This window comes from Gnatocerus cornutus, chromosome 2, assembly GCF_029298725.1.
Source record: "Gnatocerus cornutus isolate USDA-ARS CGAHR chromosome 2, icGnaCorn1.1, whole genome shotgun sequence".
In the NCBI taxonomy this organism is placed as follows: Eukaryota; Metazoa; Arthropoda; class Insecta; order Coleoptera; family Tenebrionidae; genus Gnatocerus; species Gnatocerus cornutus.
The window spans coordinates 7,483,999-7,497,388 of NC_142234.1; the positions used below are offsets into that span (position 1 = coordinate 7,483,999).

General features: G+C 34.9%; 1 protein-coding gene across 2 annotated transcripts in view; it reads left to right on the forward strand.

Moving 5' to 3' along the window:
• The window catches only part of Ddr (discoidin domain-containing receptor 2), a 51,176-nt gene that overhangs the window by 13,834 nt on the left and 23,952 nt on the right, over positions 1-13,390 (forward strand). For both annotated transcript variants that reach the window (XM_088050439.1, XM_088050440.1), the window contains exon 2: positions 6,879-7,182. In XM_088050439.1, coding sequence (XP_087906565.1) covers positions 7,077-7,182 — 106 coding nt within the window. In that variant the 5' untranslated portion in view covers positions 6,879-7,076. The remainder of the gene's footprint in view (positions 1-6,878; positions 7,183-13,390) is intronic.

Below are 13,390 nucleotides of genomic sequence, written 5' to 3' on the forward strand. Positions count from 1 at the left end.
CTATTAAATTTAATTCCATGCATCGGGTGTCAATTCCCCAAACTGTATTTGCACACTCTACTGTAAATGCACTTTTCATACTTCGTTGCCTCCGCCGAGCCGAGCAAACTCGTAAAAGTTGCCAACAAACACTAATAAACAGATCATATTTTTTTCACACTGAACAGTGTCAATCCTTAATTATACCCTGCCGATCAATGGCGTTTTTGGACCTACTCGGATTACGGTGAAAATTTAACGCAATCTAAATTAAGAGTGAAAATTTAAATTGGATTATTCAGAACGTGAGGCAAAAATTGATTATATACGTATCAAGTAAATTGTCAGGTGATGCAAACCTGGTTGAAATTTAATATCAAAATCCTTCTTTCCAGTCACGTGTTCAAATTCTCATGGGTATAAATCTGAAAGTGTTAAAGTTTGAAATCCTACACTCTACAGGTCACACGTTCGCATTCAATGCTTCTAACTAAAACCTAAGAGATATTGCAGTATCATCGTAATCTGTTATACTGCAGTTAAGCTTCGAAGTTCAGAAGAATAGCGATTTATCAGTAATATTGTTTCAGTTCACATAGTTTGTCTGTAGTAATCAACGACCAGATTCGAGATTGGAAAAGAAAGAGAAATATGTGTTTGTCAGATAGAAGAATGTCTCAATATCCCAACTATCGCATTTTTTGGTCTCCTTTAGGTCTAGTTGTTTTTGTTGACATTTCATTCTAGCTTTATTAAAAAATGCCCTCCCAGTTAAGTAAACAAATGGTTATTTACAGTACAAGCGCCGAGAAGAAATTATGTCGATGTGAGCGAGCTTTCGCTATGAGCTTTTCAGGAGAGTACTGTATGTACATGATTTTTTATTCTGCTTTTTCTATAATTATATAAATATTTTAATAATGTTAACAAATGCATATTGGTATTAACATTGATATTAAGAGTTACATGCCAAAGGCGAAAAAGCATCAGTTGACACATTTTATTGTATAGCAAGTTTAAATTTAACACATTTGGATTGACTTGCCGAGGTGCCAACCCAAATTAATTCTGTAAACATTTATTAATGTCTAAGTCAAATCTCACACAAAAATGAATTTTCTAAATGTTAAACAAAATATCTATTTGTACCTCTAGGAATGACGTTTACGCTGCTCCTTGGTCAAACACTAATTTCCATTTTTGATGAGAACTAGTGTTCATTACACGAAAATGTCTTAATTTGCTCCATTTATTAAACTTAGTTTCCACTTTCATTTTCTTGGCACGGTTCCGCTCTACCTATCCACAACTCAGCCGAATAACATTCGTACATTGATTTTCAATTGCGTATGTAAATGACTCAATTAAAATTTAAAATGGCACCTCTCCGTTCTTTAGGCATGTTAATTTACCAAAGCATTTGAGTCAGAAAAGTGGAAACAAGAATGCAATAAAACGACCTGAAAGATAAAATCCACAAAGAGATTTACTGCAGAGCTACAAAAACCGTAATAGGATGACACAGGTACTAAGAAAATTGGGTCAACTTTGTGGAAGTTTGCGTTGTAAATTAAGTCTTGTAAGGTGTAAAGCACCATTTTTCACTTAAATGACAAATTCTCTTTTCGTGTAGGCTGAATTCAAGCCGCAGCTTGGAAAAATATAAAGTAAACTGACAGCCTGTCAGTTTTTCTTCCCGATTATTACGAAGCTTTGGCTCAGACGTCTTTTTAAATCAAAAACACGACTGATAGGACTTTGAAATAAAACATTTGAAATTGTAAAACGAAAGGGATGACTTGATCAAGATTAATGTTGCAAATATTTTTATAAACTTTCTACCTTCCTCAATTAAAATCCCGTTGTTCAAAGCAAAATCCGAACAAAAGTTTGTGTTAATTAAAAGTACGCTTTGTTGCTATTACAAGCGTTCTGTGTACACCGAAAGAAATGTTTAACAAATGTTTCGATTAAAAATGTTGCTTAAAAGTAATAAATGTCATATTTTATTTATGATTCGTTAAAACTGACGCGTGTTGGTTTACCCCAGACATTCATTTCGATAATTATAAAACATACAATTGCATAAACTAGGAACATATCATTGTTCATTTACGAAAGCCTTACTATGGCATTTCTCATGAATATTCAGAGGGTTGCGTTTTGTTGTCCGCCAACGCCATTGCATCTGCATGCACATTAATACGGATACAATGTTTGTAAATTCTGGTTTGAAAGCACATACCGTTTTAAATATATTAATTTTCATTGGTAGGTTTCGGATTTCTGCGTATGTGAAGTATTGGTATGGCACATGTAGCTGTCATTTCTTTTTCGTGTTTGTTTGCATAATCAGATTAACGTGGTTATTGTTGAGCTGAACCAGATTTTTAAATGTTGACATTACTGACCATTAAATTATTAAGAATTCTAGAAACTAATATATTACAGACCATCGATAATTCGAGTTCTAAAGAACTTAGCACCACCGAGTTCGAATTACTGAGTAGTTTGATTTAGCAAGTTATGAGTTCCCTTTAGAAATATATTTTTTTCAAAGTGGTTTAGACCATGGAGAAAAATACAAACAGAATTTGTTGGTACTTTTAGAGAAATTCGAATTATAGAGCCGTGAAAAGTCAGTTCGAATTATTGAACCTTTTCCTCATTCAATCTTTTTGTACTCGCCTCCATCAGTTGCAAAGAAAATTCGTTTTATCAAGCAGTAAATTCACAGGTTTTGTTCGAATTATCCAAGGGACCGAGCGTTTAATTCCAATAATTGGAAAATTCGAATAATCGAGAGTCGACTGTAATTTTTTTCTTAAGATCTCCGGAAACTCTCTTCTTTCTATTCATGTTTTTTATTATATTTTTCTGTTGTTAGCCAGTTTTTCATTTACTGACAATGTTTTCTAATCTGCCAATATCTCCATCTGGCTTACACGTTTGTTTCTCGGTCTCTCAATTCGTCTTAACTGTTGAATGGGATTGTATTAAATGTATACTTATCTAATATTGATATAAATTGTTTTGACAAAAAACCTCCACAGTTCTTCAAAAGAATTTAAATCCGGTGAAGGCGCAACCATTCTTTTGTAATATCTGCTTTCTAAAATCTGACAGAAGGAAAAAACAGAATTTGACCATTAACTAAGAAAGTGATAATTTTTAACATTTTAAGAATCGAATTACAACGGGATACACCTGGTTTCTTTGGAATTCCATGTCATTCTTGCATAATCCAATCTTCAAAGTGTATCATTACAAAGGGGACAAAGTGTGTCATTACGAAGGAATTATAGTTCTTTCCACTCCAACTTTGGGTGTCGACAAACTTGTTCTAGCCTTTTTAGAGAATGAAAAACGTGTCAATGTTAGTGTTTCAATACGCTGTCGTTTTTGTCACTTTCGTTGAATGCATTTTGATGTGTAATATTTTCTGTCTAGGTCCAGTCTTTTCCTTCTGTTTTAAATGCGGTTTATTTGCCCGCCTCTCTCGTCTGTGCCTCTTTCCTATTACTTTAATAAAAGTGACTTAATACGTAAAATACAATGATCTTCTTACCTTGATGTCCCTAATACCAAATCTACTAAACAAAGAGACTATAAGCATATACATATCCAAAATGTTTGGGGAAAGAAAGGGAGGGTAATAAACACTTTGCATTAAAATTGAAATCTGCTTTGTTATAACATCAAAAGGATATCCGTTAAGCGGATAAAAGCATCGTGGAAGCCGACCATACAATATTATATAAGATAACTCAAAGTTTGCAAAGGACTAACGCAACACCAATTTAAACAAAATAATTGTATAAAATATGACATAAAAAGGGAATTTTGTTAAGCCACTTACTTTACTTACTCGTATAACGAAAACAACAAATAAAGGTTGGGTTACAACTCTAAAATTTCTTCATCATGCACTTAGAAGATGTCCAATTTTACATAACAGCGTGATTAAGTTTTGGTTTAAATCTTGCTTCAGTTATAAAATTATACAAAAGAACATCGTTCTGTCAACCAGGATATTACTGTTCTCCAAGAGAAGTCTCAGTTCTTGACGTCTAGAGTAGTTATTAAAAATGATTTTTACGGATTAAAATCTCTGTTTTACACCATGATAATTTCTGCAGTTGTCTGCGAAATGCTACGTCGTGATCGATCAAAGAACGTGATTTGGTGACAAGCCAAGAAGCATCAGATTCAGTTTATAACATCCATCATGAAGTGAACAACTGTTGCTCGTGAGGTGGGGCAGTGACGCCTAGTGATGAACGTTCTCTGTGGGGGGCTTAACTCTGGCTATCTGACACAGGCCAGAACCGCTGGTCCGAGAAGATGAAAGACAATAACCCGGCGCATGGGGATACAAGGGTATTTTTTACGGCAAATATTATGACCAGGATTTAGAAGCGTGGCCTATATTTTTCAGGCTTAAAGAAATTACAAAAATTAAATATTACAAACTTTTTAAATTTGGAACTAAATAAGCCGGCCAAAAATACTGCTCCGTCCGGGCATTTATATTCATAGGTTATCTTAAAAAAGAATTTTTGGGACGTTATTTAACTTCGGCCCTGGGGAGCGTTTACGGCGGGTTCATTTACATACGTAATAATGGAGATTTGTGGTGTTGAACAAATTAAAAAGATTCAGGTTTGGTTTATCAGAGCCACTCCTATGAGCACGTTTTCGCTAAACATATTCTTATATTTAGATGTAGTTCTAAATGTGCGATGTTACCGATCTTCTGGTTGTGCTATGAATATTTAAACATTTCAGTATTAGTGAGAACGTAGAAAATGATGTTTGCAGTTAACACACACTACAAAGTTTTATCTCTAACACCATCTTCGTTAATTAGATTTAGAAATTCAGAAGTGTGAACAGAATTATGTCTCGACTAGCAAAATCGTGAATTAAATTATTCCCATCCTTTACATACGTAGTTCAGTCAACAGTTTTGGCGCATCCACCAATTTTAGAAAAACCGCTTTGAAATTCACTTTCTAAATTTTGTTACTACTTTATTCGTGCGAATATTAAATTAAACTAACCAAACTAAGCTGCGGATTAAAGCAAATAATTTTACTGAGGCTAGACTAGGAACGAATTTAAATTTCGCTCGTTTTAAAGTCAAATAAGTTCTTATTTAGATTCTTATCAGCGAAGTTGGAGCTTTTAACTTATTAACAGAGCGCTGCAGGTTGCATTTAGATCATTTCTACAACTGTAAAATAATTAGTATTGGTTGAGAGAGGTTTTTCTCATTTAAAATAGATGCGCAGCTGACCAATAATATTTTTAGCAGATCAGCATAAAATAACTGCAGATATAAAAAATGAAATAAATCAATATCGTAACTTCAAGGAGGTATAAAATATGCAACGCTTACATGAATAAGCGAAAACATGTGTGATTTCTTTGGAACATTTCAAGTAGATATAACGCTAAGACTGAAATGAAAATCGGGTAAAGTTAGCATTATAGCTATATCAGAAATTTTGCGTTTTACATTAATAATTTACAAAGAGAAGCTAGGATCATTCATAATGCTGTTCTAAAATTAGGAATGAGATTAAAGTGTAAATAATTAATCATTCCATTGATATTTTGTCGTACTCTCTCAGTGTTTAAAGAGACATAAAAATATCGCTTGCTCTGACGTTGAAAGACACGATTACAAACTTTATTGGTTTGGTATTGTTACAGTTTATTAAAACAGTTCGATGAGAACCCAGTCAAAGGTTATCAAAAGTGATTTGAAAGTTCCGCATATTTATTAATTCTGAGCGGTTTTAAAACTATTTACCCGGTATGCATTGGTGTGAGAAATAATAATAATTTCAAATACCTGTGTTGGCACGTGTTGATTTTATAAAGTTTCTAGAGAGTTTGTAGTAACCAAGTGAAATTACAGTTTAGCGCAATGTGAAAATTATGTCGATGCTTATCTAATTTTCAATTTGTTCAAGGAAGGGAGCAATTACAGAATAAAGTGCAGTAAGTTGTTCTTAACAGGATCTGTATAAATGTACGTACATCTGCATAGCAAATTGTCCATTCCAAGTATAAATAGACCTGTTCTGCTCGGCGAGCCTAAATACAAACATACAAAATCCGGCGTTCTCGGAATGCATAAAAATATTAGTCACAACTATCGATCACAGCTTTTCATATAGTACACAGATACAAGACGTGTAGTTCAAAGATTTTGCAATGAACACGTTTCTTGGAGCTTCGAGGTATTAATGGCTAGCTTTACTTAAAATAAGTTTAAACAGGAAATAAGTAATGCTTTTACGAAGAATCTGCATTTCGTTGATTTTCTCTGTGCTCCGCCTGCAGGAGTTATACGCGCGTTTTATTTTGCGATCTTCGTGAAAAAGACTAAACGCAATCTAGTTTTCGTATAAGTTAGCTGCGCCGCTCATGAAATTATCAGGGTCCAAGTAACTATTTGCTTGACCTCCTTGATGACTTAGACTGATTGTAAAATCAATTTAATACTTGTGGTAGCTCGGTGGCTAATCAATTTATAGACTTACACAAAACGACATCCACATAATTATGAAAATTAGGCAGTAATCTGCGACAAAGACTAATGTAAAGGTAACATATATTATAATTCCGCCTAATCTGCTTAGGAAATATGATAAAATCAGAGTAGAAACCGCATTTAATGAATTCCATGTGTGCAGGTACATCCACATAGAATTCCGCATAAGCCTCACTCTTTTGAAAGCCTCCAAACAAACACGTGTCGCGTTATAATTCTGGCCGTAAGGGTTTTTCTGTCGTGAGTCTAATGACCGCGGTGTTTCGTTTGTAATTCATTTCACACATATGAATCAGTATGCAACGAGCGCGTCCTGAGTATCTTTTTGTTTCAGGAGGAATAAAAGCGATGTGCAGAAGTGGAGCCGGATTCACAATCATCCCTCATCAACGCCGACGAACACAAACCAAAGTTAAACGAGGTAACAATGAGCGTCTGAAGAGCAGCGTCCAGTGCGTGAGTGACCCAGTGCGTGAGTGACCCGTGCGTGAGTGACCTGTGCGTGAGCTGCCATGCGGCTGTTGGCGCGATAATGACGGCGGTCGGCATGGCCACTATCGGACCATCGACGGTCGCCGCGGCGTCGACGTTCGTCCTGTTGCTCCTTGCTGTTCCCCACACCGACGCATTGGAATTAGGTAAATTACTGTTGTTTTACTTAATTTATTCAACGCGGCATTGAGAACGGCTTACAGAATAAAGGACGGTATTCACGCAACGCGACGAAATTAAATTAACATGCCATTTTTATGACTAAATAGGACAAGGCGGTGCTTGATTATTTTATAATGCACGGAACTGCCTTTGATTTATTGAAATTTGTTACATAGCATAGGCCTAACTACCGTCATATAATCAACAAACTAAAACCTATTTAATTTGCCCGAAAATAAGATGAATACGTACTGAGTTTTTTTTTGAAAAATGGTGGATGCGCCAAAACAATGGCTTGCTTCGGAGAAATGAGTTATAACTGTCTAAATATCTACAGAATTTAGAAATATGCGAAATAAATGCGCACACCTGTTTGAGTCTTATATAGATGTGGTTTGTTTCTGCAGATTTGTCGGAGGAACCTTATGATGTTTTTATTTCTCTTCAATAATATTTGGTTGTTTTAAATTCCTAATAAATTTATAATAAAAATGCATAAGGATATTATCTTTATAAAATAGGCAACAATCATCTTGATCAACAGACTCTTTTCCCTAATTTTTATTTTATTTTTTCGGTTTTATTTTGTGTAGTAACAACAACACACTTCTAGTTTTACACTAATCAACATATTTTCTGCTTTATTTTGGTTCAATACAATGAAGAGCAATAAATCTGATAGCTCAAATAACAGTTAAATCTAGCTCTTCTTCAGTGGTGTCATTTTCCTGACTTATTATTATACTTATTATAAAATGAAATTTGGGGAGGTTGCTACTTCTAACTCATTTAATAACACTACCAAATTTTAAAATTCTGTAGCAAAAGATTCAGATTTTAGAAATTTTTTGTTTTAGGACGGACCTTAAAGTTTCAAAATCGACTAACATGACATTTATAAAGCGATAGCGGATTCATGAACCGATTCGCCAACCCGAAGTAGCCCTCAATGGCTTGATTTTCTTAGAAGTTTGGACCAAATTCTTTAAAAAAAAGGATATCTTTTTTTTGTGTTGGTTCCACAGCGATGAAATTTGGAGTGGTTGCTACTTTTAACTCATTTATCAACTGTAAAGTTTTGGGGGAACAGACTCAGAGTTTAGAAATTTTTGTTTTTAGAAAGGACCCAAAAGTTTTAAAATTAAAAAAAATGCATCTTTGGATCTGTTGGTTCCACAGCGATGAAATTTGGGGATGTTGCTACTTTTAACTCATTTACCAACTGTATCAAATTTTAAAGTTTTGGGGGAACAGACGCAGATTTTAGAAATTTTTATTTTTAGAATGGGCCCAAATATTGCAAAATTTTATAAACAAAATGTATCTTTGATTGTATTGGTGCCACAGCGATGAAGTTTGAGGGGGTAGCTCCTTTTAAATCATTTAATAACTGTACAAAATTAGAGTGCAATCTGCTGGACGAAACCTAAAATATTTTATACTTTCTCTTATTGTAACATTTGGCGAAAGTAGTAATGCTTCTAGATCGTGGTGATAGTGGTGTTAATAATTATATTATTATAAACAATTTTGGCAAAATAAATGAATAAACAGGTTTTATTCGAACAAACCTAAATACCTACATCAAAGATAAGAATATTAGTTTGAATGGAAGGTAACATTGTACGGCGTAATTCATCACACATGTTCTTTCTGTCTGTTCCTAGCGGGGGTCACTGCAGGATAATGGTTTTATTTGTCTGCTTCCACTCCCATGATGTCACTTTTATTACAGTGCAAATCACTGTCTCGTCATGGAAAGTACAGTGGCGCGATATATTAGAACCAAAATTAAACATTAAAAAAGTAAAGCAAATAAAAGTACGCATTATAGAAATAGCCTTTGTGGCTGTTCTTGTTTTGTAATTTTCATGAAATGCATTTGCAAAAAAGCTGGCGTTATTTCCTGTTTTACAGTGGCTATAACTATCAAACGCTTTTTACAATACATGAATCGAACGTGTACGTTTGAAAGTTTAAATGCCAGTTACAACCAAAAGATATTTAATTAAAAGTGTAGGTAGATGTAGTGCTCATAGCATAAACTAGTCTTTAATTTCTGTTTCTTCCGATAGCAAGGGTTCATAATGATAAACCATGTTCACTCTGACAGAAAACGCTAACCGTGCTGGTGACAAACTCTCTAACTTACTGAAATTTCTTCAAGCTCGATGTACACCTACTTACGAAGCGCAAAAGCAGCCATTGAATATTCCGATATCTCTGCTCACATGCCTGCAAGTCGATAAGACAAAACGGCTGAAGTTGTAAAATAGGGAATTTTACATGCTCACAAGTCCACAGAATGTGTCAGGCGCGTCTTTTTGCATCTCTTCGTGCCGAAGGCTAAAATGAGAGGAGTAGTTCGCAAGAAGGCATTAGTGAATGCTTGTTATCACATCATTAGAATAACGAAAATATCGTTTAGTGGAGAGAGATAAATTGTAGTAAGACGAGAATTTCCAGACTGTCATCTTCATTTAAGACCTGGAGGAGCACGAATTGTGAGGAAGGAACTGCATGGCAATAAAAATGATCATATCATTAGCGCTAGCGCATAACTTTGCAGGGGTCACTTAATCTACTTATCTTATTGAACCGAATAGTTTGTAGGAGTTAACTACTAGTAAAGTTGGTATTGTTGTAAGTACCGTCTGGAAATTGCAGTTCACCAATGTTTGTCATGTCTTGGAACTGAATTATCCTGTTGTAAAGGAGAGCAGTGCGGCAACAAATTGGATTATGTGGGACTCTCCGTCCTAAAGTCTTGCACCGATGAAGGAAAAGGGCAACCCTGCATAGGGCCCGAGGTTCATTTTTTTATTTAATCTTTAGGACACTCTTGTTTGTTTAGAATTCAATTTGACGGGAATTTAAAAATCACTCATGTAGTTCTCATAAACGAAGGCAGTAAAACTGAACATTAAGGCGTAACTTCTAGGATTTATCCGCACCGTGTTACAAAAGTAGGAATTTTATTTTAATTCAAACTTTTACCTATAAATTCATGTAAATCCCACGATTTACCGTTACTAGAATAGGTGGTAGTCTTATTAAAATATCTGGAACTTTGCGCTGTTTTTGAATTAAAATCCAGTGCCAACTTTAGCACTAATAGATTTATACAGATAGAAATCTGGGATGATACGGAAGATTAGCAGAACATAAACTGGTGCTTTTGAGGCATAGTGAAGTGGCCCTTCTTTCATAAAACTAATTTAATATGAAATGGAAATGTTCGTTTAATGGATTATCGAGATAAAGTTCGCTATTTATTGTAATTAAAAAGTTTGCGAACTTCGGAGCAAGATCACGTTTTAAAAGATCCTGGTCTACACCATCACAATTTTTGTTGTAAAATGGAGAACGTTCTGCCAAGTTCTTATTGATTCAAAGTACATAGTCCTGCAGCAGTCCCTACAAATAATTTATAATCAAAGAAATAGCGGAAATGGCAACTAAATCTCCCCGAAGGACAAAGTTGAAACACCAATACGCCCTTCAGGACCAATACATCTTAATATTAGAAACGAGAAAGTATGTTCTTCTAGTTAGCGCTGTCGCATCTAAACTTTGCAAGGGTAATTAGAACACAATGAATAATTTAACTCCCGAGTTCATAAATACTAATTACTAGCACACTTGCTGTGCTTGCGTTCTCTGTCGTCTGCACTAAAATATACACTGTCTGTGCATTTCCAGACACCGAGGGCATCCGGGCTTACTGAGATCAATCTGCTTGATTAAAATCTGTTAAATTTGCATTAAGGTACCTAATGTTAGGCAATTAACTTTAACAAAAGTTGTCGAGAACATCATCATTTTTTCATGTCCACGGCCATTTCAGGTTTTTAAAATTTCACGGGCGCTTAATCACGTTTCGTGTTGAATTAATTTCAGAATTCCTCCTTAGTGTTATTGCCATTGATGGTATAAAATTGGTCTAAGTGAATTAACCGGCGTCGGCGTCGACATTAAAAATGTAACTCTATGACTTGGTCGTTAGAAAGAAGAGATAAAGTTGAGTAGTGAGGGTGACCTAGAACTTCTGTTAAGTTCTAAACGAACCCAAGGGTCCTCTAAAAGAAGTAAAGAGTCGGGCAATAATTATCTGCTGAAGCCCTGAGAAAGATACGTGTAGGTAAACACGAAACCGCAGAACGTGCTGCTTGTAACACCATTATAACTATGAGATATTTGCGTGACGCTTCCTGTGCTCTGGAGGGATGTAATGGGTGATATCAGCGTTTTAGCAACTAAAGCTATCTCGGTGAAGTGTAAACCCGGAGCCAACAGTTTGCGAGTGTTTAACAGCGAAGCCGATAAGATCGCTTCACACAGTCAAATGGCCCATTGTCCCATCAGGTTTTAGATGATTACTACTTGGGCCTCCGCGAGTAACGACTTAAGTCTTTCTCGGGCTTCGTGAAGCGAAAAAGGAAATTATGTGAAAACTAACGTTTTCACGGACAATATTTTTCTTAAAGATGTGTGATTATTCATGCTGTACCAAGCGGAGGGAAAATTAAACCGCACTCTTTGTGTTCTGTTGAATTCGAAACTACCCTTTATTTAAATAGCTTTGATCTGAGTGCACTTTAATTATCAAAACAGTTCGAACTTGTACGAGTTGTCGGATTTGCTTCGACAATTATGTAGCTACATTTTAATCTATCAGTAATGAACAGCTGATGCGTGTGCAAGTAGGGAACTGTTCAAATTACTTTAAAGACCCTACCACACGTGCGCTTAAAGCTGAAATTAAGGTACAAAATAGTCTTTCATCTCAGAAGCGGTTTTGTTGATAAGTACATGTTTAATATTAACTGTACACCTAGTGGAACTATTGAACCAGCTTTTAATACCTTCATTGCATTTCAACAATTATTGTATTTGAGGAAGAACCTCAGTTTTGTCTTAACGTCTAGCACTGTCTAGCACTGACGTTAATACCTTGTAAGTTCCACATTACAAAGTAGATGCTTTTATGACGTAACATAACTCAGGGAGCAATTTATTTAAGAGAATGGAATTAACTTTATAAACTTGGTACAAATTGTCATGTACAAATGTTTAAATATTAATTTCAAATGGAGAGAGACCGGTGTATATTGTGTTGCCTATACAGACAGAAATAAACCAAAATTACCAATTTATCACACGCTTCATATTAACAATGAGAATACAAAAATTTGCTTCAAACTGTTTGTTAATATCTCCCAGTACGCTGAACGTCATTTCCCACATTTCATTTAAAATTTCTATCTTGTGCTTGCTGTAAGCCCGTCATTGTTTGTTGGGACAAACTAGGAAATACCGCAATTTCAACTTTGCAGTTAATTCTCCATTTCAGCTTTTCAGCTTTGTCCATATCGATCTTATGGTCCAGTAACCTATATCGTAGCTTGCGTTCCACAAACAATACATCGAACGGAATTCAGTAAATGTCAAGACTAGCAGCGCTCTATTCAGTCACACTTGTGGGAAAACGGTTTTACACATCTGTCGAAATATTAATTAAACTGGGTAATGCTAGAGATTAAGAAGTGGACTTGACAGATGAAAAATTGCTTTCAAAAAGTGTATAAACTCTCTTAGTCCTGCGAAATTAGTTGCACCAAGTTAATGGAGCACGAAGCTTTTTTGCAGGACTTATTATATCTGAAATAACATTTGCACGATTTTTATTCTCCTTGTCTATTTAGGTTTGACTTTGCATATACACTTGCTTCCAAAATTATCGTATCACGCAATAATTTGTAGTTATTATTTCAGTAGATTGAACTTTTCATTAAAATCTAACAGAAATTTTAAAGAATTTGTCTTTCTGATGATTTTGATAGCGACCCATTGTTGCTTCTATTACTTTTTAAAATGGAAAGAAATTGTTTTGGTGTTTTTTATGATTTAGTTTTGGGCTAATTTCAATTCCTGTGCTAGTTAGTTATTGTTGAATTGAAAATTTTATGCTAAATTGAACACAATGAATATTTATAACAACATTGGACTTCATACCTGTTTTACAGTTGCTCTTCCATTGTTGTCTTTTCTGAAGGAAGTCTTACAGTAAAATATCGCTAATCGGCTTTCACTAAAAAATATAATCCTAAAAAAATGTGTTCTCACTGCTCTTTCCTTAAAAAAAAACTTGCTTCAAAATGGTACATTTTTCGTGCATTTGAAAATTCAGGG